The sequence below is a fragment of the Dipodomys merriami genome, unplaced genomic scaffold, assembly GCF_024711535.1.
Source record: "Dipodomys merriami isolate MVZ:Mamm:240054 unplaced genomic scaffold, mDipMer1.0.p SCAF_427, whole genome shotgun sequence".
NCBI classification, from domain to species: domain Eukaryota; kingdom Metazoa; phylum Chordata; class Mammalia; order Rodentia; family Heteromyidae; genus Dipodomys; species Dipodomys merriami.
The window spans coordinates 1-23,428 of NW_027205904.1; the positions used below are offsets into that span (position 1 = coordinate 1).

Here is a 23,428-nt window from a genome sequence, read left to right on the forward strand (position 1 = left end):
GAAGGAAAGGAGGGAGGGAGGGAAGGAAGAAGGAAGGGAGGAAGGAAGGAAGGGAGGGAAGGAGGGAGGGAAGGAAGAAGGAAGGAAGGGAGGGAAGGAGGGAGGAAGGAGGAAGGAAGGAAGGGAGAGAGGGAAGAAGGAAGGACAGAAAGGAATAGGAGAGGAAGGAGGAGGAAGAGGAGGAGATGGAGGAGGAAGAGGAGATGGAGGAAGAAGAGGAGGAGGAGGAGATTGAGGAGGAGTAAGAGATGGAGGAGGAGGAGAGATTGAGGAGGAGGAGGAGATGGAGGAGGAGGAGGAGGAGATGGAGGAGGAGGAGGAAGAAGAGGAAGAAGAGGAAGAGGAAGAGGAGGAGGAGGAGGAGATGGAGGAGATGGAGAAGGAGGAGGAGATGGAGGAGGAGGAGGAGGAGGAGATGGAGATGGAGGAGGAGATGGAGGAGGAAGAGGAGGAGATGGAGGAGATGGAGGTGATGGAGGAGATGGAGATGGAGGAGATGGAGGAGGAAGAGGAGGAAGAGGAGGAGATGGAGGAGGAGGAGATGGAGATGGAGGAGATGGAGGAGGAAGAGGAGGAGGAGATGGAGGAGGAAGAGGAGGAGATGGAGGAGGAGGAGATGGAGGAGGAGGAGGAGGAGGAAGAGGAGATGGAGGAAGAGGAGATGGAGGATGAAGAGGAGGAAGAGGAGGAGATGGAGGAGGAGGAGATGGAGGAGGAGGAGGAAGAGGAGGAGGAGGAGGAGGAGGAGGAGGAGATGGAGGAGGAGGAGGAGGAAGAGGAGATGGAGGAAGAGGAGATGGAGGATGAAGAGGAGGAAGAGGAGGAGATGGAGGAGGAGGAGATGGAGGAGGAGGAGGAAGAGGAGGAGGAGGAGGAGGAGGAGGAGGAGATGGAGGAGGAAGAGGAGGAGATGGAGGAGGAGGAGGAGGAGATGGAGGAGGAGGAGGAGATGGAGGAGGAGGAGGAGGAGATGGAGGAGGAGGAGGAGATGGAGGAGGAGGAGGAGAGTGTGACTGTGGTTTACAAACTAACTAAAATCCTTGCTTATAAAATAAAGAACTCAAACAAATCCCAGGGCTCGGCTATCAGCGCTAGGGTCGGAGCCCCGCACAGCGCCTGCGCATGCCTCTCCTCCCACGTGCTCATCTTGTCTTTTATCACTCAGGGCTGTGGCACTCTACTGCTCCAGCACACCTCCACGTCCAGCAGCTTTTTGCTTTTTTCTTTTTGGGCTGGATCATTGTGAGATAAAGGAAGTCCCTGGCATGGTCTGCCCCCAGCTAGCTTGCCATCTCGACATCCTCAGATCTCCAGCTCCGATTTGCCTCGGCAGAATGGACCAGGGACTCTCCAGAGAAAAAGGTCACTTGGCGTCAAGTTCAGTGGGGAATGATGGAGGAAAAGGTAAAACGCAGAGACGGCTGAGTGCTGGAGACCAAGCTCACGGAGAGTTTAAGAAACCCTTGAGAGCCACCTTCCTAGCCCCCAAGCTTGAGATTTCTAAAAGAGCTTCAACCATACCCAACCTGTGAGATTTTATATTATAGACACGCAATTCAGAAAATAAAAAAGAAAGGAAGGAAAGGAAGGAAAGAAAGGGAAAGAAGAAGGAAGGAAGGAAGGAAGGAAGGAAGGAAGGAAGGAAGGAAGGAAGGAAGGAAGGAAGGAAGGAAGGAGGGAGGGAGGGAGGGAGGGAAGGAAGGAAGGAAGGAAGGAAGGAAGGAAGGAAGGAAGGAAGGAAGGAAGGAAGGAAGGAAGGAAGGACGGACTGGACCTACCGCAATGCCCTCTTCTCCCAAGTAGCCTTCACTGCCTTTGAAACCTGGGCTTCCCTGAAAAAGAAAAAAAAAAAGGAAAACGTGAACATTTTCTGTTTTAGAAACTATCCAAGCACATCTTAAATTGCCAAGGTGCGAGAAAACAGGCTTCATTTATACTCATAAAAAGAAATGAACTGTCCAAATAAGTAGCTGGATAATTCACAGGGGCAGAATACAGCGCTCAAGTTCCTTTCTAGACAAGCATTCCAACCAACAAAACTATCCTCACCCCTGACAGAATTTCCTTTTTAAGAAAAAAAATCAATTTTTTAAAATAAGGATTTATGCTATACATAATAAAATAGAGCACACACACAATTCTTTACTTTTTTTTTTTTGTTGGTCCTGGGACTTGAACTCTGGGCCTGGGCGCTGTCCCTGAGCTCTTCAGCTCAAGGCGAGCGCTCTACCACTTGAGCCAGGGCACTACTTCTGGTTTTCTGGTGGTTCATTAGAGATAAGTGTCTCATGGACTTTTCTACCCGGGGGCTGGCTTTGAACTGGGTATGATCCTCAGATCTCAGCCTCCTGAGTAGCTAGGATGACAGACCTAAGCCACCAGGGGCCAGCAGAAGGGATCCTTTCTACTCAACTCGGTGCACAGGTGTATCAGGGAACGAGGGAGTCAGATTCGAATGTGGGTCTGTGTCATTCCAAGTCTCAGGCTCTTCGTGATGCACAGAGATTCGTTGTTTCCTCCTAAAACCCAGTCTGAGAGGCATTCCACCATCCAAATCAAGGGGGGGGGCGGGCGATCTAACATGCAAATCACCTTTTTCCCAGGTGTCCCAGGGTGGCCCATGGTGCCATCTTCACCCACACACTTGCAGAACAAACAGCAACAGGTCCTTTCTGCCACATTGATCTGAGGAGTGGAGGAAACAGACAGCACTTGCTTCCTAAATACAACACCCGCGTGTACATGCACACAAGCATGCTCGCTCATAGTGTGCCACACAGGTTTCTACTGCAGTTTAAGAGGCCTGGTCACTTCAGGGATTATGTTCTGAGGGGGTGTCCCCACCTTTTGGGGGTGGGGGAAGTCCTATATTCTCCTCCCCTTGAACAATTCCCAAAAATAATGCCAATTTTTTTTTAAATGGTGCCCGGGGTTTGAATCAAAGCCTAGATGGCATCCTTTAGCTATTTTGTTCAAGGTTCCACCATCAAGCCACTGCTCCATTTCCAGTTCTGTTTTGTTTTGGTTGGTCGTGGGGCTTGAACTCTGGGCCTAGGCGCTGTCCCTCAGCAATTCAACTCAAGGCAAGCGCTCTACCACTTGAGCCACAGCACCACTTCCAGTTTTCTGAGTGGTTTATTGGAGATGAATGTCTCACGGCCTTTCCTGCCCAGGCTGGCTTGGAACCGTGATCCTCAGATCTCAGCCTCCTGAGTAGCTAGGATGACAGGCGTGAGCCACCAGTGCCCAGCCCGGTTTTTGTTTTGTTTTGTTGCTGGTGAAGTAAAGCTAAAGAGTCTCGCTGGACTTTCCTGCCCTGGCTGGCTTTGAGCTTTGATCCTCAGATCTCAGCCTTATGGAGGGACAGGCGTGGGGCCCGGCTCCAATTGTATTTTTAACATGCTGGTTAATTCAGAGAAGATGACTTTCTTGGCTCTCAAGAGATCGGGGTGAGTTTCAATTCAAACCCATAAACAGGAAGTCAACAGACAAGACAACTGAAAATGTAAATCTATCAGCTTTTTTTTTTTTTTTTTTTGCCAGTCCTGGGGCTTGAACTCAGGGCCTGGACACTGTCTCTGAGCTTCTATTTTACTCCAGGCTAACACTCTGCCACTTCCGGGCTTTTCCTGTGTATGTGGGACAGAGGAATCGAACTCAGGGCTTCACGCATGGTAGGCAAACACTCTACCACTAAGCCACCTTCTCAGCACCCCCCCCCCCCGCCCCCCGCATCAGCACTTTGTGACTAACTCACCAACTGCTTTGCCAGCTGACTCCCGAGATCCCTCATGCCCATGGTGAACTGAGTCCTGTAATCAAGTCCTTTCCCGAATTCAATGTAGAGAAGATCAACCAGGTCGTCGCTGGGATGGCCAACTCTGTCCAGGGCCACAGTCAGAAGGGCATTCAGGCCTGTGCAACAATTGTCCGGGTGAGGTGGGCGTGGCCACGTGGGTCTTCATTTGCATATTGAAATGACCCATCTCAGGGACCAGTGACCTTGAGAGAATCCCATCCACCCTCTCCCCTCACCCAGCTTCACTATGTACAGCGAATGCAACCATCCTAAAGGAATGAAGTTGGAGCCTGGGAACACTGGCACAGAGCTTTTAATTCCCTGGTGATCTGAAGTCAGAGAGTGAAGGTGGAGAAAGAGGAAAAAGGAAAGAGGAGGAAGGTAAGAGGAGGAGGAAGAAAAAGAAAAAAGAAGGCTTATATTTTTGCCACGAAGTGGGGGAATGCCTGTAGTTTTGGTTTGGTTTGGAGTTTTGGACTGTTACTTGGACTTGAACTTTAGCCTGGGTGCTGTCCCAGAGCTTTTTTTTTTTTTTAAGTGGTAGAGCTGGGTGCTCTACCACTTAGAGCATACCCTCTACAGCCAGCTTTTTGGTGGCTGATTGGAAATAAGAATCTCATGAACTTCCCTTGCTTATGTTGGCCTCAAATCCCGATCCTCAGATCTCAGCCTCCTGAGTAGCTAGGATGACAGGCGTGAACCACCAGCACCTGGCTTCCAGATTGCTATTCGTATTGAAACCAGAACACATGGCTGCAGGGAGTCTCCATCCATCCTTGTTTTATTAAGAAGAGACAGTAAGTCAGACTGACCATTGGGTTTAGAATAGAAAGAGCCAGGTTGTTTTGTTTTTAACGAGGTCATAAACACCACAGTTGGTCCATCTGGAGGTCTGAAGGAATGGATAGAAAAGCTTTAGAAACATGAAACAACTGTCCAGCCACATTTCTAATGTTAGAAGAAAATAATGTGACTCCTACATTCTTCGGTGAAGGAGAAATACTGTAAACTCAGCAGAAATAGCAATGGTACATCAGCTGGGGTAAAGGCTCAGAAGAGGAAATACAGGACAGGACTTGGCACTCAGGAATTGCTGTTCTATACACACAGAACATGAGCAGAAAAGCCGGTATCAGGGGCTGGGAAGGTGGCTCAGCGGTAGAGCGCTTGCCCTTCATGTATGAGGCCCTGGGTTTAATTCCTCAGCACCACATAAACAGAGAAGGCCAGAAGTGGCGCTGTAGCTCAAGTGGTAGAGCGCTAGCCTTGAGTTGAAGAGCTGAGGGACAGCGCCCAGGCCCAGAGTTCAAGCCCCACGACCAATCAAAAAGAAAAAAGAGAAGAAAAGAAAAGCCGGTAACAGAATGTTCCTCTGAGCCCTTCTCCTTATTGAGCATATGTAGATCAGACACATTCTCACATTCCAAGGATTTTAAACAGGATACTGGTAGTTCACACCTGCAATCCTGACTACTCAGGAGATCTGAGAGATGGCGGTTTGAAGCAAGGCCAGGGAGTAAAGAGTCTTTGAAGACTCTTTTTTTTTTTTTTTTTTTTTGTCGGCCGTGGGGCTTGAACTCTGGGCCTGGGCGCTGTCCCTCAGCTCTTCAGCTCAAGGCGAGCGCTCTACCACTTGAGCTACAGCGCCATTTCCGGTTTTCTGGTGGTTTATTGGAGATAGGAGTCTCACGGTCTCTCCTGCCCGGGCTGGCTTTGAACCGCGATCCTCAGATCTCAGCCTCCTGAGTAGCTAGGATTATAGGCGTGAGCCACCAGCGCCCGGCTTCTTTGAAGACTCTTATCTCCAATGTGCCCGCAAAAGGCTGGCCTGGAGGCGTGGTTCAAGTGGTAGAACTCCCACTTGGCAAGAAAGCCAGCTGAGGACATGGGGCCCAAAGTTCAAGCTCCAGTATCAACACACACACACATGCACACACACACACGCACACACACGCACACACGCACCTTCTTTTCTACCCTTCCCTCTCATCCAGTACCTGCTTTTCTCAGTTCATCGGATTTTTGTTCAAGTTTTTCAATATCATCATCCACGCCATCTGAAAATAAGAGGGCCACCTGCGCACGTTCCAAAAAGAAAAATATATATGTTTTTCAAAGTAGAGCTTTGTTTTGTTTTTGGCAACTGCAGATCTGTAAGGAAAAATAAAATCACGGTTACCTTGCCTCTGGCGGCCGACTTGTTCTGGAAGGCATCCCAGAGCGACGTCAAGAAGTGTGTGTTGAGAAGCGCAGGCCCACGCAGGGCCACGCCCCTCAGGCTGTGTAGAATGTTCTCACTGTAGATCTCGAACTTGGGGGAGTATTTTTCCACGGCATTTGTGACCTGGAAAGCCACGCTGACCTGCGTCTCAGTACCCACCTCACAGCTTACCCCATTGAGGGAGCTGATGGCACGTAAGACTTCTGGAAGGTACAATGTCATCCAGGGCTGACTGTCCAGCAAATTCTGCCCCGGCTGCTGCGTGGAGATGTCAAACCCCACCACCACGTCCACAAAACAATCTAGGATTTGAAGCAAAGAAGCGTGTTTACATTAACAGCGAACTTTCATTTGATTATTTCCCCCTTTCCCGGTCTATTCTTTATAAACCAGAGTTGGGCTGCGTGCTGGTGGCTCAGACCTGTAATCTGAGCTATTCAGGAGGCTGAGATCTGAGGATCAAGGTCTGAAGTCAGCCCAGGCAGGAAAGTCTGTGAGACTTTTATCTCCACTAAACTACAAAGAAGAAAAAGAAAGAGAGGAGAAAGTAAAAGAAAGAGAAAGAGAGAGAGAGAGAGAAAAGAAAGAAAGAAGGAAGGAAGAAAGAAAGAAAAAGAAAGAAAGAAAAGGAAGGAAGGAAGGAAGGAAGGAAGAAGAAGCAGCTGCTGCTAGGAGCTGGTGGCTCATGCCTGTCATCCTAGCTACTCAGGAGGCTGAGATCTGAGAATCATGGTTCAAAGCCAGCCCAGGCAGGAAAGCCCACGAAACTCTAATCTCCAATGAACCACCAGAAAACTGGAAGTGGTGCTGTGGCTCAAGTGGTAGAATGCTCTTCTTGAGCTGAAGAGCTGAGGGACAGCGCCCAGGCCCAGAGTTCAAGCCCCATGACTGGCAAAAAAAAAAAAAAGGCAGAAGTGGTGCTGTGGCTCAAGTGGTAGAGTGCTAGCCTTAAGCAAAAGAAAGTCAGGGACAGAGAGAGGGGGGGGGAAGGAAGGAAGGAAGGAAGAGAAAGAAGGTAGGAAGGAAGAGAAAGAAGGTAGGAAGGAAAGAGAAGGGAGAAATGGGAAGCAATGAGATCATAAGCAATTGTCTTTGTCCTACACCTTTCCAAATGGAAGCATTCCTACACAAGGGCGGGCTCACGTTCCCCCAATAAAGAGAAAACGACACAAAATATCCACAAGTCACACACACAGTCTCTCTGTCTCTGACACACACACACACACACACACACACACACACACACACACACACACACACACACACACACACACACACACACACACACACACACACACACACACACACACACACACACACACACACACACACACACACACACACACACACACACACACACACACAAAATAACTGTGGAAAAAGCTCCTACTCAAATCGGAGCCAACCAATCGAAATTCTCCCAGCGACTTTAGGAAAAGCTCTGGAGGGGAGGAAAATGTCCGGGAAGACAGAAGGGAAATTTTACAGATAGATAGATAGATAGAGAGATAGAGAGGTAGAGAGGTAGAGAGGTAGAGAGGTAGAGAGGTAGATAGATAGATAGATAGATAGATAGATAGATAGATAGATAGATAGATAGATAGATAGATAGATAGATAGATATGGAACCTTTATGAAATACTTACTGCTCTCACCCCCCGATGTGCAAATGTTGCGAACGATCCTCTTCTTCACCTTTCTGAGTTCATCGAAATTATGAACTGTCAGCTTCCGGTCGGCCGAGCCGGTGATCTGCAAGAGCTGCTGGTGGTCCACGTCCCCGATGCCCACGGAGTAGATGGTGATACCGTGGTGTCTCAGCTCCAGGGCGGCCGGGGCCACGTCGTCTTGGGACTGGCCATCGGTGAGGACCAGCAGCACCTGCGCAGTACCTTCCTGGATCCGACTCCCCGTGTCTGGCTGGAAATAACGAGCCACCTGCCGGAGCGCAGCCCCAATGTGAGTGTACCCGAAAATCTGCTGGATCTTCTCGATCTCCAGCCCGATCTTCTTTCTGCCCGTGAAGGTGCCCAGGGGAAACTCGGGGCGGTACATGTGGCTAAACTGGGCCACGCCTATCTGCACCCTGTTGAGGCCGACGTCAAAGTCATCAACGACCGATGTGAGGAACGCCTTCATCTTCTTGAAGTCCTCTGGGTGGATGCTGTTGGATCCATCCATGAGGAACACCAAGTCTACCTTGTCAATATCACAGTCTAGAAAAGGAAGGAAGAGAGCAAATTAGCAGCAGGAGCTGTGACTTCTTTCACCCCTCAGGAGTAAGTATTTGCATCTACATAGAAATGATTTCGATGAAGAGGGTGAAATGAGGATGAGGATGGGTCTCGGTTTATTTGCACATATGAAAAGAACAATGCGGGCACCAGTGGCTCATGCCTGTACTCCTAGTGACTCAGGAGGCTGAGATCTGAGGATCGTAGTCTGAAGCTACCTGGTCAGGAAAGCCCATGGGTCTCTTCTCTCCAATTAACCGACAAAAACCCAGAAATGGAGAGATAGCTCAAGTGGTACCAGCCTTGAATGAAAAGGCTGAGAGATAGCACTTAGGCCCTGAGTTCAAGGCCTAGTACCAGCACACCAAAAATTAAACTTAAAGGAGGAAAGAATATTGGACAGTAATTTGAATGGAGGGTGTTGCTAGAAATCTATTGTTCTCATGTATGGTAATGTGAATACTCCCCCTTTGTTCAACTAATTAATGCTGATAAGTTTCTTTTTTTTTTTGGTGGTCGATTGTGAGGCTTGAACTCAGGACCTGGGCACTGTCCCTGAGCTTTTGTACTCAAAGGTAGTGCTCTACCATTTTGAACCACAATCCCACTTCCAGTTTTCTGGTGGTTAATTGGAGATAAAGAGTCTCATGGATTTTTCTGCCCAGACTAGCTTTAGAACTGCGATCCTCAGATCTCAGCCTCCTGAGTAGCTACCATTGTAGGCATGAGCCACTAGCCACCAGATAATATTTTAATTTAAAAATAAACGATATGGGCTGGGAAGGTGGCTCAGTGGTAGAGTGCTTGCCTCACATGCATGAGGCTCTGAGTTCGATTCCTCAGCAGCACATACACAGAAAAAGCCAGAAGCGGTGCTGTGGTTCAAGTGGTAGAGCACTCGCCTCGGGCTGAAGAGCTCAGGGACAGCGCCGAGGTCCAGAGTTCAAGCCCCACAACTGACAAAAATAAATTCATACATAATAAATCACGTTTCTCAAAGCAGTGTCTTATCTTATGCTAGCATGTGAAGCACTTAATTGGATAGGAAATAAGTCCAAAGAATTCTTTTAAAAAGGCAACAAGAGATAAACCACTCACGTGGCCTTTTCTATTTTTCTTGGCCTGTTCACTTTGGTATTACACTATTTTCATTTCTGCAAAATCAGAGAACTAGTTATGGAATGACACACAAAAGAACTTCTTAGCTTTAGTCTAAAGTTTCTGGAAAGCCTACGATTAGTAGTAACATAGCATATAATAATAATAATTAATAATAATTAATAATGACATTTATCCATGTAGGGATTCAAATAGAAACAGATGGTGTGTATTATTGACTTAGCCTCTTTGGCTAGTTGAGCAATACATTTTTTTCTCGATTTCGAAGGAAGAAGTGAGGGAGAGTGTAAAAGCATGATTTCTGATGTGTATCTATTTGGATTCATCTTATATCAGCTCTCTTTGTGGTGCATGGAGACCAAAACAAAACAAAACTACCTATTTTAGAGAAAATATTCTTGAGCACACAACACAATATAGTATGATGCCTTCCCTGTATTAACATAGAAAATACAAAAAGAATATGAGCTGGGCGCCAGTGGCTCACGCCTGTCATCCTAGCTACTCAGGAGGCTGAGATCTGAGGATCTCAGTTCAAAGCTAGACCTAGGCAGGAAAGTCTGTGAGACTCGTATCTCCAAGGAACCACAAGTAAGTACTGTTTTCCTGCTTCAAGGAGAACTTCCAATTAGAAACACAAAAATAGATGTCAACTTTCCAAGGACACTTGAGAGGAATAGATCAAATTTTAGCCATTCACCAACAAGAGGTTAAAAAAAAATTTGTTGTTTTTAATAAGATCCAGAGAGATTTTGTTAGTTTGGCCAAAGAAAAAAATCAAACATTTCCAGGAGACAAGGCATAGGTAAACTAGACAAGCAGCCGGGGTGCTGGTGGCTCACGCCTGTCATCCTAGCTACTCAAGGAGGCTGAGATCTGAGCAGGGCTGGTTCAAGTCAGCCTGGTTAGGGAAAGACCTTGAGCCTCTTATCTCCAATGAACCAGCAAAAAAAAAAAAAAAAGGTCTGGAAGTGGGGTTGTGACTCAAGTGCACTAACTCACCTTGAGCAAAAAAGCTCAGGGACAGTGCTCAGGCTCAACACAATAAAAGAAAAAAAAAAAGCAAGCAAGAGTATTAGGCCCTGAGTTTAAAAAAAAGAAAAAAAAAAGAGAGAGAGGGAGGGAAGGAAGGAAGGGGAGGGAGGGAGAGGGAAGGGGAGGACAGGGGAAGGGAGGCAGACAGATATAGGTGATCTATCCATCCATCCTGGAGCTCTTTCTAATGCTTGCTACTTGGTCCCGTGCTAAGTTTTCAAACCCATCCTGGCCCTTATTTTCTCTCTGGAGAAGGTGTTGGGGTGGCTTCCTGATGAGCCTTACCTACTTTAGAAGAGTTGCACACGCTGGCAGACACGTCCGAAAAGATGCCCTGGAGACCTCCGAAAGTCTCCACGAAGTAGTACCTGTCCTGTGACCCGGCCATGGCCAACAGCTCCACGGGATTGGCGCCCGCGATGCCCACGGCCAGCACCGCGATGCCTTTATCCCGCAGGCCCTTGGCCGTGGCGTTGAGTTTCTCGGCGTCGTGGGATTCCCCGTCGGTGATCACCATGAGGATTTGGGGGACTCCCTGGTGCAAACGGCTGCCCCGGGCCTCGGTGAACATGTGATCGGAGAAGGCCAGCGCTTTGGCGGTGTACGTGTTGCCCCCCATAGGTTGATCGTGCTGGATGGTGGAAATCACCTCTGATTTCGTGTCCAGGGCATTCAGGTAAAAGAGCACTTCGGGGTCGTCGGCGTATTTCAGAGCGCCAAACCGGACTTGGTTCTTGCCCACGTCGGCCTTCTTTACCAAGCCGATCATAAAATCTTTCATGATGCTATATTCGTCATGGTCAATGCTGCCCGAGCTGTCGATCACGAACACGACGTCTAAAACTTCAATCCGCTTGCATTCTGGAAGAGAAGTGGCGGGGGGGGGGGGGGGGGGGGGGATCAGCTCTGGGTAGCATGGGAGATGCCTTTGACTTTGTTTTTACATTTCTGGTGGTGCCAGGCACCGGTGGCTTACCCTTGACATCCCAGCTACTCAAGTGGTTGAGATCTGAGGAGCAAGGTTTGAAGTGAGCCTAGGCAGGAAAGTCCTTGAGACTCTTATCTCCAATGAACTAGCAAAAATCCCAAAGTGGAGGTATGGCTCAAGTGGTAGAGTACCAGCCTGAATGAAAAAGTTGGGTGGGGGGAGCCACTGGGAATGTGGCTTAGTGGTAGAGTGCTTGCCTAGCATGCATGAAGCCCTGCGTTTGAGGGAGGAGGGGAGGGAGGGAGCAAAAGAAGGGAGGGAAGGCAAGAAGGATTCCTAAATCTTTGGGGCTAAAAGGAAAATCACAGTTCCGTGTCATTTTTCTCCTATAACGGGTTCCTCCAACATGTGTTTTCATTTATTTAAATATTGTCTTTTTTTTTTTTTTTAAGACCTAGGGATCTTGAGACTTTACTCTCCAACTAAACCTTGGGGGAAATGACCAAATAAAAATGAATTTGGCCATGCTCTTTTTTTTTTTTATGGTTCTCGCGTAGCTCAGTTGGAAGCTTCTAATTTCTCCCTTTTTGACTTTCTTAAAAGATCGCTTTGTATGATTGGACCTCATGATACAAATGAACTCATTTCTTATTCGGCCTCACTCAGTGGTCCTAGCCCCACCGTCTTCCTCAGTGTTTGAAAGTGGAGGTCAATGCCAGGGAAAAGCAAACAGGAAGGACACAGTGGCCCACAGAAAGGAATTCAGCCATGCCAAGTTGGAGAAGAGGGATCGAAAGACGGTTAATCACCCTGTCCTTATATGGCGCCATCTTGATCCAGACCTAGGATCCAAACATGATGTCAACCGTTCCTGAGAAACAGAACTGTCAGGAAGTATTTCCCCCCACACCACATACACACAGGCCTCCTACATTTGCTTCTTTCCTAAGAAGTCACAAGAAGGCCACGTGGTAAGCTGCTGAACGTGAGAAAACCAAAGCTCCTTACCACTGTCCACAAAGCCATGTGGACAAAGCCCTAAGACCTGATTCTTCAGAAAAGCTGATTTCACCAAAAGATCCCAGATCTCTCGTGGCCCTTTGGTGAGCTGTGAAGCCAGCTGCCATCCCATGGGAGACTTGGGGCTAAGACTGCTTGAAGGTTGCTAAGTGTCGGAGAGTTTGTATTTATTACGGATGGAATTACCAGGGAATAAAAAGCCAAGAAGACTTCTTTCTTTTTCCTTTTCTTCCTACGAGACACAGACCAGGTCTTATCAAATGTTTTAGTGGGAGTTAATGGAACTGTGATTTGAAAGAAGTTTTCCTCCCTTAGAACTCCAGTAAGTTCCATCTCCTTCTAGAAATTTTGCAGAGGGCCACTGTTATTAGGCTCATATTCAGCATTGGGTTCTTTGGGTGGGTTGTTGTTGTTTTTCTTTTTTGTTTTTGATTGGTGATAGGGCCTGAACTCTGGGCCTGGGCGCTGTCCCTCAGCTCTTCAGCTCAAGGCCAGTGCTCTACCACTTGAGCCACAGCACCACTTCTGGTTTTCTGAGTGGTTTAATGGAGATAAGAGTTTCACAGGCTTTCCTGCCCAGGCTGGCTTTGAACTGTGATCCTCAGATCTCAGCCTCATGAGTAGTTAGGATGACAGGCATGAGCCACCACGCCCAGCTACATTCGACCATTTCTAATCCTCTTGTAGGATCAAAGGAAGAGTCACGACCTCATTTACTGCCTTTGAAGGAACCTCTGTGCAAGTTCCTTCTTTGTGTCTAGCATAAAAGCCTCAATAAATCAGTGAATACTTGATTCTTCTCATTTCCAAATTTCAGTAACCTCCCGTTCTGTTCCAGTTACTCAGAAGAATATCATAAAGTCACTGTGTTCTTTCCAGATCTTGGTGTACTGCGGTGGGAGTTGGAGTTTTCAGAGGAGGGGAGATACACATAGCACTGGCATCTCCAACGACTAATGGTTAAGAGCAAATGGCCTGGTGTATGCCGAGCAATGAACGATCAGGACTGCCTGCGTTTAGTGGAAAAGCCTTGAATAAACCCAGCAAGGGGCTGGGAAGGTGGCTCAGTGGTAGAGTGCTCGCCTCGCATGTATGAGGCCCTGGGTTCGATTCCTCAACACCACATAACCAGAAAAAGCCGGAAGTGGCGCTGTGGCTCAAGTGGTAGAGCGCTAGCCTTGAGCTGAAGAGCTGAGGGACAGCGCCCAGACCCAGAGTTCAGGCCCCACAACCAATCAAAAAAAAAAGGGAGGGGGGTAGATCTGGAAGAAGAGGTAAAATGGTAGAGTAGCTGCTTATTAAGCATAAAGTCCTGAGTTCAATTCCCAGTACTCCCCTCAACCACCCACCCCACTTCCAGACACAGTCTTTGGAGAGAAAGTTCACGATGTGACTAGCTAGGCCCAGGCTTACCTTCCTGGGGACTGCATATGCCCAGAACAAGGTCATCTTCGATGTGTTGCAGAATATCAAAGTTCTCCACATAAAAAACCATCTCGGGCCTCCCACTGATCTCCTCCAGTTGGGTGACATTGGAGCCGAAGACTCCCACCGAGTAGATAATGACCCCGTCTTGTCGCAGCGCTTCGGCCGGCTCCTTCACTGCGTCCTGAGCTTCGCCGTCTGTGATGAGGAGAAGAAACTTCCTGACTCCGGGCCGAGCCCCCTTGGTGGGGCTGAAGTACTGGGACACGAAGGTCAGGGCACTTCCGGTCAAGGTAGTTTCTCCGATGTGAGCCATCTGGTCTATGGCGTTGGAGATGTCGCTTTGGGTGGTGAACGTGCCCAGCTGAAACTCTTCCCTGTTGACGTCACTGAACTGGACCACACCAACCTGAACCCTGTCCGCCCCGATCTGAGATCTGCTCACTAGATTCTTCATGAAGACTTTCATTTTGCTGAAGTTTTCAGGACCGATGCTGCCAGAACTGTCCACCAAAAACATGATGTCGGCTTTCATGTCCTTACAGGCTGTGAGGGAAGAAGACATCGGGGTGTTAATCAAGGCTATTCAAAAACCTGAGTCACTAAGAATTCTATTTTGAAGAAGGTGCTCAGCAGTGATACCTAGTAGGTAAGTAAAAAAAAAAAAAAAAAAAAACAAAGAAAGGCAAATAAGCCGGGTGCTAGTGGCTCATGCCTGTCATCCTAGCTGCTCAGGAGGCTGAGATCTGAGGATCATGGTTGAAAGCCAGCCCGGGCAGGAAAGTCTGTGAGACTCTTATCTCCAATAAACGACCAGAAAACTGGTTCAAAGAGGTAGAGTGCTGGCCTTGAGCTGAAATGCTGAGGGACAGCTCCCAGGCCTAGAGTTCAGGCCCCACAACCAACAAAAAAAGAAAAAAGACAATAAAAGAGCGGGGCACCGGTGGCTCACACATGTCCACTAACTACCCCAAGAGGCTGAGTTCTGAGGATCTTGCTTAGAAGCCAGCCTGGGCAGGAAAATCCATGAGATTCATTTCCAATGAGCCACCAGAAAACCACAAGTGGTGCTGTGGCTCAAGTGGTAGAGCGCTTGCCTTGACTTGAAGAGCTTAGGGACAGTGCCCAGGCCCAGAGTTCAAGCCCCATGAGCAACAGCAACAAAAGCAACAACTAGAGCCTTATAGTCTTGCTTAGCTCTTTCATTTGAGGCTGGTGTTCTACTACTTGAGCCACAGCCCCAATTGCAACTTCCGGCTGGTGGACTGGAGACTTTACTGTCTGGGCTGGCTTCGAACCGCGATCCTCTGATCTCAGCCTCTTGAGTGGCTGGGATTACAGGTGTGAGCCAGATGCTCTTCCAACAGCACCAAAGCCTAACCTAACCGGCATGCACATGGGCACTGAAATCCAGGGGTCTCCTACCTTCCTCGGCACAGATCTCCTGTACCACCTGATTGCGAATGTCCTTCAGGGCGTCGAAGTCGTGCACGTAGTACACTCTCTTCTCCTCGCCTGCCATTTCTCGCAGCTGGGTTTGGTTGGCTTCCCCGACGCCGATGGCGTAGACCCGGATCTTCTCACTTCTCAGTCTGTGTGCAGGCTCCAAGACGCTATCTTCCGACATGCCGTTGGTCAGCACCACCAGGTGACAGGGCACTTTGTTTCCCCGTTGCTTCTTGGCCTCTTGCAACAGCTTCAGGGTAAAGTTCAGGGCCGCCCCGGTGTGGGTTCGGCCCCCCATCTGACGGATGTTTTCTATGGCTTTCCCCAGGTCCTGCTTGCTGGAGTACTTGTCGATCTCAAATTCTAAGTCCCAGCTGTCCGCGTACTGAACGGCCCCAACTCGTACCTTGTGGGGAGCGATGTTGAACATCCCTACCACCTCGGACAGGAAGGACTTTATCTCGTGGAAGTCTGCGGCCTGGATGTCCCCCGAGCCATCGATCAGTAGATAGATGTCAGCTTCCTCGGTGTCCACGCAAGCTGAAATAGGACCAGAAGGGGGAAAGGGGGTTCAGAGAGGGAAAGAATGGACAGAAAACAAGAAAGGGCTTTTAATACAGGCTACTTGCTCTGCTGGGCCAGAATTGGAGGGTTGTGGGGTGGAGGGGGGAATCTGGGAATCTTAGCATTTATTGGAGCAAATACAATCACTTCTGATTCCTTCAAGACCATTTATCTAGAGTCGTGTCATGAATCTGGGTAAACAGGAAGAGCCCAGCTTTACTGTCAAATATGATTCTTCACTCATACTGGGCGCTGGTGGCTCACACCTGTCATCCTAGCTACCCAGGAGGCTGAGATCTGAGGATCATGGTTCAAAGCCAGCCCAGGCAGGAAAGTCCGTGAGCCTCTGATCTCCAAGTAACTACTCAGAAAACTGGAAGTGGCGCTGTGGCTCAAGTGGTAGAGCACTCGCCTTGAGCTGATGTGCTCAGGGACAGCGCCCACACAATTATGATGACCCCATCTAAGACATATCCAGAGGAAGCATGATATAAATATTTGCTGCAGAATTTATACATGCACATGAATGTATATACCCCTCTGTAGAAATATTTATATAACATACATGGGGGCCCATGCAGAGAGCATCCAGACGAAATACATCATCCCGTCTACTCTCTAAATTCAGACTGGACTGGTACTTAATCAAGTGTTTGTCTTCTGTCTAAACTTCATTTATTCCCTATGTTGGAATTTGGGTATAAGGGAAGGAGAGGAAGGAAAAGAGAGCTGGGAATGTAGCACATGGTGAAGTGCTTACAGACAGATACACACACACAATATAAAGCTGGGCACTGGTGACTTTTGCCTATAATCCTAGCAGCCAGGAGTACCAGATTAAATCCTGAGGCTAAAAAGGAGTAATTCCTTCTGTCCAACTGTTTCGTTCCCACCAGCCCCATTTTTATTTATTTATTTTGGTCAGTCATGGGGCTTGAACTCTGGGCCTGGGCACTGTCCCTCAGCTCTTCAGCTCAAGGCAGGTGCTCTACCACTTGAACCACAGCGCCACTTCTGGTTTTCTGGTGGTCCACTGGAGATCAGAGTCTCACAGACTTTCCTTCCCCGGGGGCTGGCTTTGAACCGTGATCCTCAGATCTCAGCCTCCTGAGTAGCTAGGATGACAGGCGGGAGCCACTGATATTCCCAAGACCACGAAGGAAGGAAGGAAGGAAGGGAAGAAGGCTACAAACTCCTGGCGGCCTGCCCAGGCCTCACCAGACTTCAGGGACTGTGTCCTTTCGGACAGCACGGTCACGCTGTGGGTGATCTGCTTCCGGAGCTTCTTCAGAAACGTCTGGTTGTGGGCCGCCAGGTCGGAGAAAGTGCTCAGCATGGAGAGATGCTGGCCCGCAGGGTGGGAGGCCACTTTCTCCAGCTGGGATTGGCTGGCCCCTGCCACGCCCATGGCGAAGATGGTGACGCCCTCTCTGCGGAGGCTAGCGGCTGCCTTGGTGATATTGTCCTCCGACGCTCGGTGGGTCACCAGCACGGCGATCTGGGAGACCCCCTGCTGCTTCCGACTGCCCCTCTGGATGTTGAACACTTCCTTCCTGGTTTTCCTGATGGCAGCCCCCGTGTAGGCCGGCCCCGGCTGGGGCACGAGGTCTTCGATGTGCTGGAGAACTTCTGACTTATTCAGGCCTGCGCTCAGATGGCTGATGACTCGGGTCTCGTTGCTGTAAACCACCAGGCCAACCCGTGTGCAGCTTGCCTTTACATCCAGGGCAGCTACGCTCTCCTCCAGGAAGGCTTTCAGGGAGTCAAGATTCTCCCGGCTGTCATTGAGGGACATGTCCAGCAGGAAAACCAGATCGGCTACCAAAGGACCTTGGCACACTGCGTGGAGAGGAATGAACAGGACAGGTTTAACTCCAGGCTCACTCTCTCTACTGAACACCAGCCAAACTCAGGGGTATATGGAAACAAAGAGGAATCCAGGGACCGTAGCTCAAGCTTATAATCCCAGCTACTGGGGGAGGCAGAGAAAAAGGAGGATTGCATGTGGAGGTCAGTCCAAGCAAAAAAATAAATAAATAAACAGGACTTGATCATATAAGCAAATAAGCAAGGAGTAGGGTGCGGACTTCTGTCAGCCCAGGACAGGGAGGTGGCTCAGTGGCAGAGTGCTCACCTAGCAGGCATGAAGCCCTGGGTTCGATTCCTCAGTACCACATACGCAGGAAAAGCCAGAAGTGGCTCTGTGGCTTGAGTGGTACAGCGCTAGCCTTGAGTAAAAGAAGTCCAGGGACAGCGCCCAGGCCCTGAGTTCAAGCCCCAAGACTGGCAAAAATTAAAATTAAAAAAAAAAAAAAAACTTGTGTCAGCCCAGCTACAAAGGAGGCCATAGGTAGAAAGACTGCAATCCAGACTCATTTGGGAAAAAGAAAAAATGCAGACCCTATCTCAAAATGAACCAGAAAGCCAGGCGTCGGTGGCTCACACCTGTCATCCTACTCAGGGGGCTGAGATCTGAGGATCACGGTTCAAAGCCAGCCCAAGCAGGAAAGTCCATGAGACTCTTATCTCCAATAAACCATTAGAAAACCAGAAGTGGCGCTGTGGCTCAAGGGGTAGAGCAGTTGCCTTGAGTTGAAGAGCTGTGGGACAGCGCCCAGGCCCTGAGTTCAAGACCCACGACCAAAAAAAGAAATGTACTCATTACCTGACTCACGAAACTGTAATAACCATTGTAAAAAGAATGCATCACTGTGTTTGAACTATGGCTATATCTGAGCTATGCAGAAATAAACTTCATAATGGTTAATTTTTTTTTAAAAGAAAAGAAAAGGAGTCACGTGAAGTCATACAGGACCTTAGACTTAATTTTCTGCTGTCACGGTGTTATAATTCTTTTTTCCTCACCAAGTCTTCATTTTAATTTTAGGAAAATGTTACTCGCTTTCTATGAAGTTGGTTAATATGAGTTTGTTTTAAAATTTAAATTACTGCTAACAACTATACCCGTTACCTGACCAATGTAGTGGTAACCCCTCTGAATAATAACAATAATAATAATAAATTGCCTTAGTTACTAACTTGCCTTAGCTTGTTTTTCTTGTATGGTTTTTGTTTTTTGTCAGTCATGGGGCTTGAACTCTGGGCCTGGGTGCTGTCCCTCAGCTCTTCAGCTCAAGGCGAGTGCTCTACCACTTGAACCACAGCACCACTTCGGTTTTCTGTTGGTTCACTGGAGATCAGAGTCTCATAGACTTTTCCTGCCTAGGCTGGCTTTGAACTGTGATCCTCAGATCTCAGCCTCCTGAGTAGCTAGGAAGAGAGGCGTGATTACCAGCATCAGGAGGATTTTCCCAGCATTCTCACGCATGCAGCCCCAAGGCCTACCTTCTACAAGGATGTCATCAGCTGCTCCATCCTGATGCTTGATGGCAGCCTGGATGATCTCGGTCATGTTCTGGGAGAAGGTACTGAGCTCCCTGGCGGTCCGGAGGTGGACGTGGAACCCCGGGGTGGCCATGAGCTTCAGGTTTTCCTCAGATGCTTTCTGCAGCCCCACGGAGATGATTTTCACCCCATCTCGCTGTAGGGCCTTGGAAGGCTCTTCCACATCATCCTCAGACTCTGCCGAAGCCAGCACCACCAAAATGGGGGGAAACTGTCTCTTATCTCTCCCATTGGCAGGCGCAGAGAAATAGGTCTGGTGCGCTTGCTGCAAGGCGTTTCCTATCTTCAGGGAACCGCCAAGGAAGCTAACGTTCTTCTTGAGGTGGTTGAGCATGGGATTTCTGCTCCGAAAGGTGTTCAGGTTGAACTCACTGTGCAGGGTATTGCTGTACTGGGCCAACGCCACACGGTATTTGTTGGGTTCAATGGGGATACTGGTGATCATTTTGTTGATGAATGTTTTCACCAGAGGGAAGGATTTAATTCCCAGGTGATCCGAGCTATCCACCAGAAACACCACGTCTGCATACTCAGGGCCTGTATCACCAGGAACACAAATAAAACAAAAATGTTTCATGCCAATGATTTTTTGGGGTGTTTTTTTTTTTGGTCGGTTGTGGGGCTTGAACTCAGGGCCTGGGTGCTGCCCCTCATCTCTCTAGCTCAAGGCAAACACTCTACCACTTGAGCCACAGCGCTACTTCAGGTTTCCTGAGTGGTTTTTGGAGATCAGAGTCTCACAGACTTTCCTTGCCCGGGCTGGCTTTGAACCATGATCCTCAGATGTCAGCCTTCTGAGTAGCTAGGATGACAGGCTTGAGCCACCAGCACCCAGCATGCCAATGATTAAAAAAAGAAGAAGAAAATTCTCTTTCAATTACTTTTTTCTTTTTTAGTCACTTCCAAATAGACTAGAAAATAATGGCTTAAAACTATTCTTTTTCCTCTAGGGAAAAGATGTAGGTCTTGGGCTATTTCTTTCATAGATCTTCTCAGTTGAAATGGATCCCAAAATTACACGGATCATTTTTGCAAAGATTTAGCTGATTGGCTGGTGCTGGTAGACTCATGTCTGTCATCCTAGCTACTTGGAAGGTTGAGATCTGAGTACTGTGGTTCAAAGCCAGACCAGGGCAGGAAAAATTGACTCTTACCTCCAATGAACCATGAAAAAGCCAGAAGTGGAGCTGTGGCTCAAGTTGTAGAGTGCTAGCCTTGAGCAAAAGAAGCTCAAGAGACAGTGCCCAGGCCCTGAGTTCAAGCCCCAGGACTAGAAAATAATAAATTTGCTTCCAAGGCCAGAGTCCTTAAGTCAGCATAAAAGCCATTTTGGGAGGTGCTGGCCACAAAGGAGGCAGCATGGGAGAAAATTGGTTAGAAGAGGCAGAACTGAGCAAGGACAGACCAAATGTTCTGACTTTAATTCCACTGAATATAAACTGCTAACCACAGCTGCTGATGGTGGACAGCTAGAAACGTTTCAGAGTGTACACAAGAAAAATGAATATTCTTTACAAGAAACAGGCCAACTGCTCATGTTAATACAAAAAATGTAAACATGTAGCCAAGATAGACTTTTGACACAGAAGCAGCAGAGACATTACAAATTTTTGAGACCTGAACCTAAGAGTCACAGAACTTTTATGTAACCTGCCAGCAGACCTAAAATGGGTTGACTCAGAAGAGAAAATGCCAGCTTGCTTGCTTCTTTTGTCAGTCCTGGGGCTTGAACTCAGGGTCTGGGCACTGTCCCTGAGCTTCTTTTGCTCAAGGCTAGCACTCTACCACTTGAGCCACAGCGCCACTTCTAGCCTTTTCTGTGAATGTGATACTGAAGAATCGAACCCAGGGCCTCATGCATGCAAGGCAAGCACTCTACCACTGAGCCACCTTCCCAGCCCCTTTTTTTCTTTTTTGGGGGCTAGTACTGGGACTTGAACTCAGGGCCCCAACCTTTCACTTGACTTCTTCACTCAAGGCTAGTGTTCTACAACTTGAGCCATGACTCCACTTTGGGCTTTTTGGTGGTGAATTGGAGATAAGAGTCGCATGGATTTTCCAGCCCGAATTGGCTTTGAACCACAATCCTCAGATCTCAGCCTCCTCTTTCCAGTACCCAGCAAAAATGCCACCTTTCTTGCCTTTTCATTGTTACTAAGGAATAAGGTCTAGGATTTTCAAAGGAAAAAAATATAATTTCAAGAAATCTTGGGGCTGGGAAGGTGGCTTAGTGGTAGAGTGCTTGTCTAACATGCATGAAGCCCTTGGTTCGATTCCTCAGTTCCACATACACAGAAAAGACTAGAAGTAGCACTGTGGCTCAAGTGGTAGAGCACTCCCCTTGAGCAAATGCTCAGGGACAGCGCCCAGGCCCTGAGTTCAAGCCCCAAGACTGGCATAAAGAAAAGAAAACTGTTTCTCAACACCTATGCTTTCTAGCACCAAAATCAAAAGGTGAACATCATTTAATTGGGTTCAACTCACTTATTATCTAGTTGTTATATGTAAAAATATTGGGAAAGAATCCCCTCCATTTTGTTTTCCTTACCAGAATCTTGGTTCTCACAAACGTAGGAACAAACAGCAATAAGAAATAAAATGGCCAGCATTTTCATATTGGGACCTGAAAAATCTCCACCTTGAAATCTGAAAAAGACAAAAACAACAACATGGGGGGGGGGGTGAGGAGATCATTGTATTGAGAGGTGGGGTGGGGTTGGAAAACGGGGGAAGAATGGTGGAAGGGGTGAACTTGAACAAGATGTACTGTACCCCTAATCTGGCTTGTTGAGTTGAAACCTCTCTGAACAAGCTACTGAACTAATAAGATCACAACAACAACAAAAAATAAATAAATAAAAGAAAAGAAAAATAATAAGATCACTACAGATGCTATTTGGGAATCAAGACTCATATATATAAGAACCCCCAAACTGGGCCCCGGTGACTCACGCCTGTCATCCTAGCTACTCAGGAGGCTGAGAACTGAGGATCATGGTTTAAAGCCAGCCCTCCAGGAAAGTCTGTGAGACTCTTATCTCCAATGAACCACCAGAAAACCAGAAGTGGCGCTGTGGCTCAAGCGGTAGAGCACCCAAGTCCAGAATTCAAGGCCCATGACTGACAAAAAAAAAAAAACTATGGGAGTTGTGGCTCAAGTGGTAAAAGCACCTGCCTAGCAAGCAGAATAGACATACGAAAAAATATGAAGTGCGCACGATCTGTATGCTGTTCTATCAGATAGGACCAGGATTTTGAAAAACCTGATCATGAGAATGAAAAAGATACCTAACATAAATCAGCATTAAATGAAATACACAGGACTTTTTTCCCCTATCCTTGGGCTTGAACTCAGGGCTTGGGCACTGTTCCTGAGGTTTGTTTTGCTGAAGGCTAGCACTCTACCACTTGAGCCACATCTCCATTTCCAGATTTTTTTTTTTGGTGGTTGACTGGAGCTAAGAATCTCATGCACTTACCTGCCCAGGCTGGCTTTGAACCATGATCCTCAGATCTCAGCCTCCTGAGTAGCTAGGATGACAGGCGTGAGCCACCAGCGCCCACCCAGCTAGAGCTAAGACTCTTATCTCCAACGACCCACTCAAAAACCAGTAAATGGCGTGTTGGCTTAGAGTAATAGAGCTCTCGCCTTGAACAAAACGAGCTCAAAGACAGCTCCCAGACCCTGAGTTCAAGCTTCATGGCCAATAAAAGGGGAAAAAAAATAATCCTGTTTCTAAATCTAGGATTCTTCTGAAATTCCTGTTGAGGAGGTAGACTGTTTCTCATTTAAACTACAGCTGCAGAAGGGAGCCACACCACCCAGGCCTTGGCTGCAAACCCAGAATGTGCAGAACTCAGACACGTGTTGTGCTGAGGCTCTGGGAACCAAAGGCTTCAGGAGATGTCTGTCTGACCTACACAAGCCAACTTCGAATCTAGGCCAGATCTGTGCAAAAGATATTTCCAGCCTAAAGAGATACCAGAGAGCCTTCAGGACAATGGAGACAAATGTCATTCCTTTCCTTTAAAAGGAGACACGGAAGACACAACGTTTTTGTTTTTAATGATTTCCTTTTTCTGCAGAAACAACATTATCAGCTGTTTTACTGTAATGTCAACACTGGGTGTAGGCCACTGGGTTAAACATAGAAGCGTGCTTGCTTATTTAACTTTTTTTTTTCTGGTCCTAAGGCTTGAACTCAGGGCTTGAGCACCTCCCTAAACTTTTT

At 47.9% G+C, this 23,428-nt stretch overlaps 1 protein-coding gene across 1 annotated transcript; it reads right to left on the reverse strand.

Annotated features, from left to right (window-relative positions):
- Positions 1-1,778: 1,778 nt before the first annotated feature.
- On the reverse strand, positions 1,779-21,809 carry LOC138807687 (collagen alpha-6(VI) chain-like; the record flags this gene model as incomplete). The annotated part of the gene is made up of 12 exons (XM_069993469.1): positions 21,745-21,809; positions 19,137-19,733; positions 17,010-17,630; positions 15,207-15,767; positions 13,770-14,327; positions 10,694-11,269; positions 7,667-8,236; positions 5,979-6,322; positions 5,797-5,875; positions 3,758-3,915; positions 2,593-2,685; positions 1,779-1,832 (listed from the first exon to the last, which is right to left on the reverse strand). Coding segments are annotated over exons 1-12 (4,272 nt in total), but the record flags the coding sequence as incomplete, so codon positions are not given.
- Positions 21,810-23,428: the final 1,619 nt, after the last annotated feature.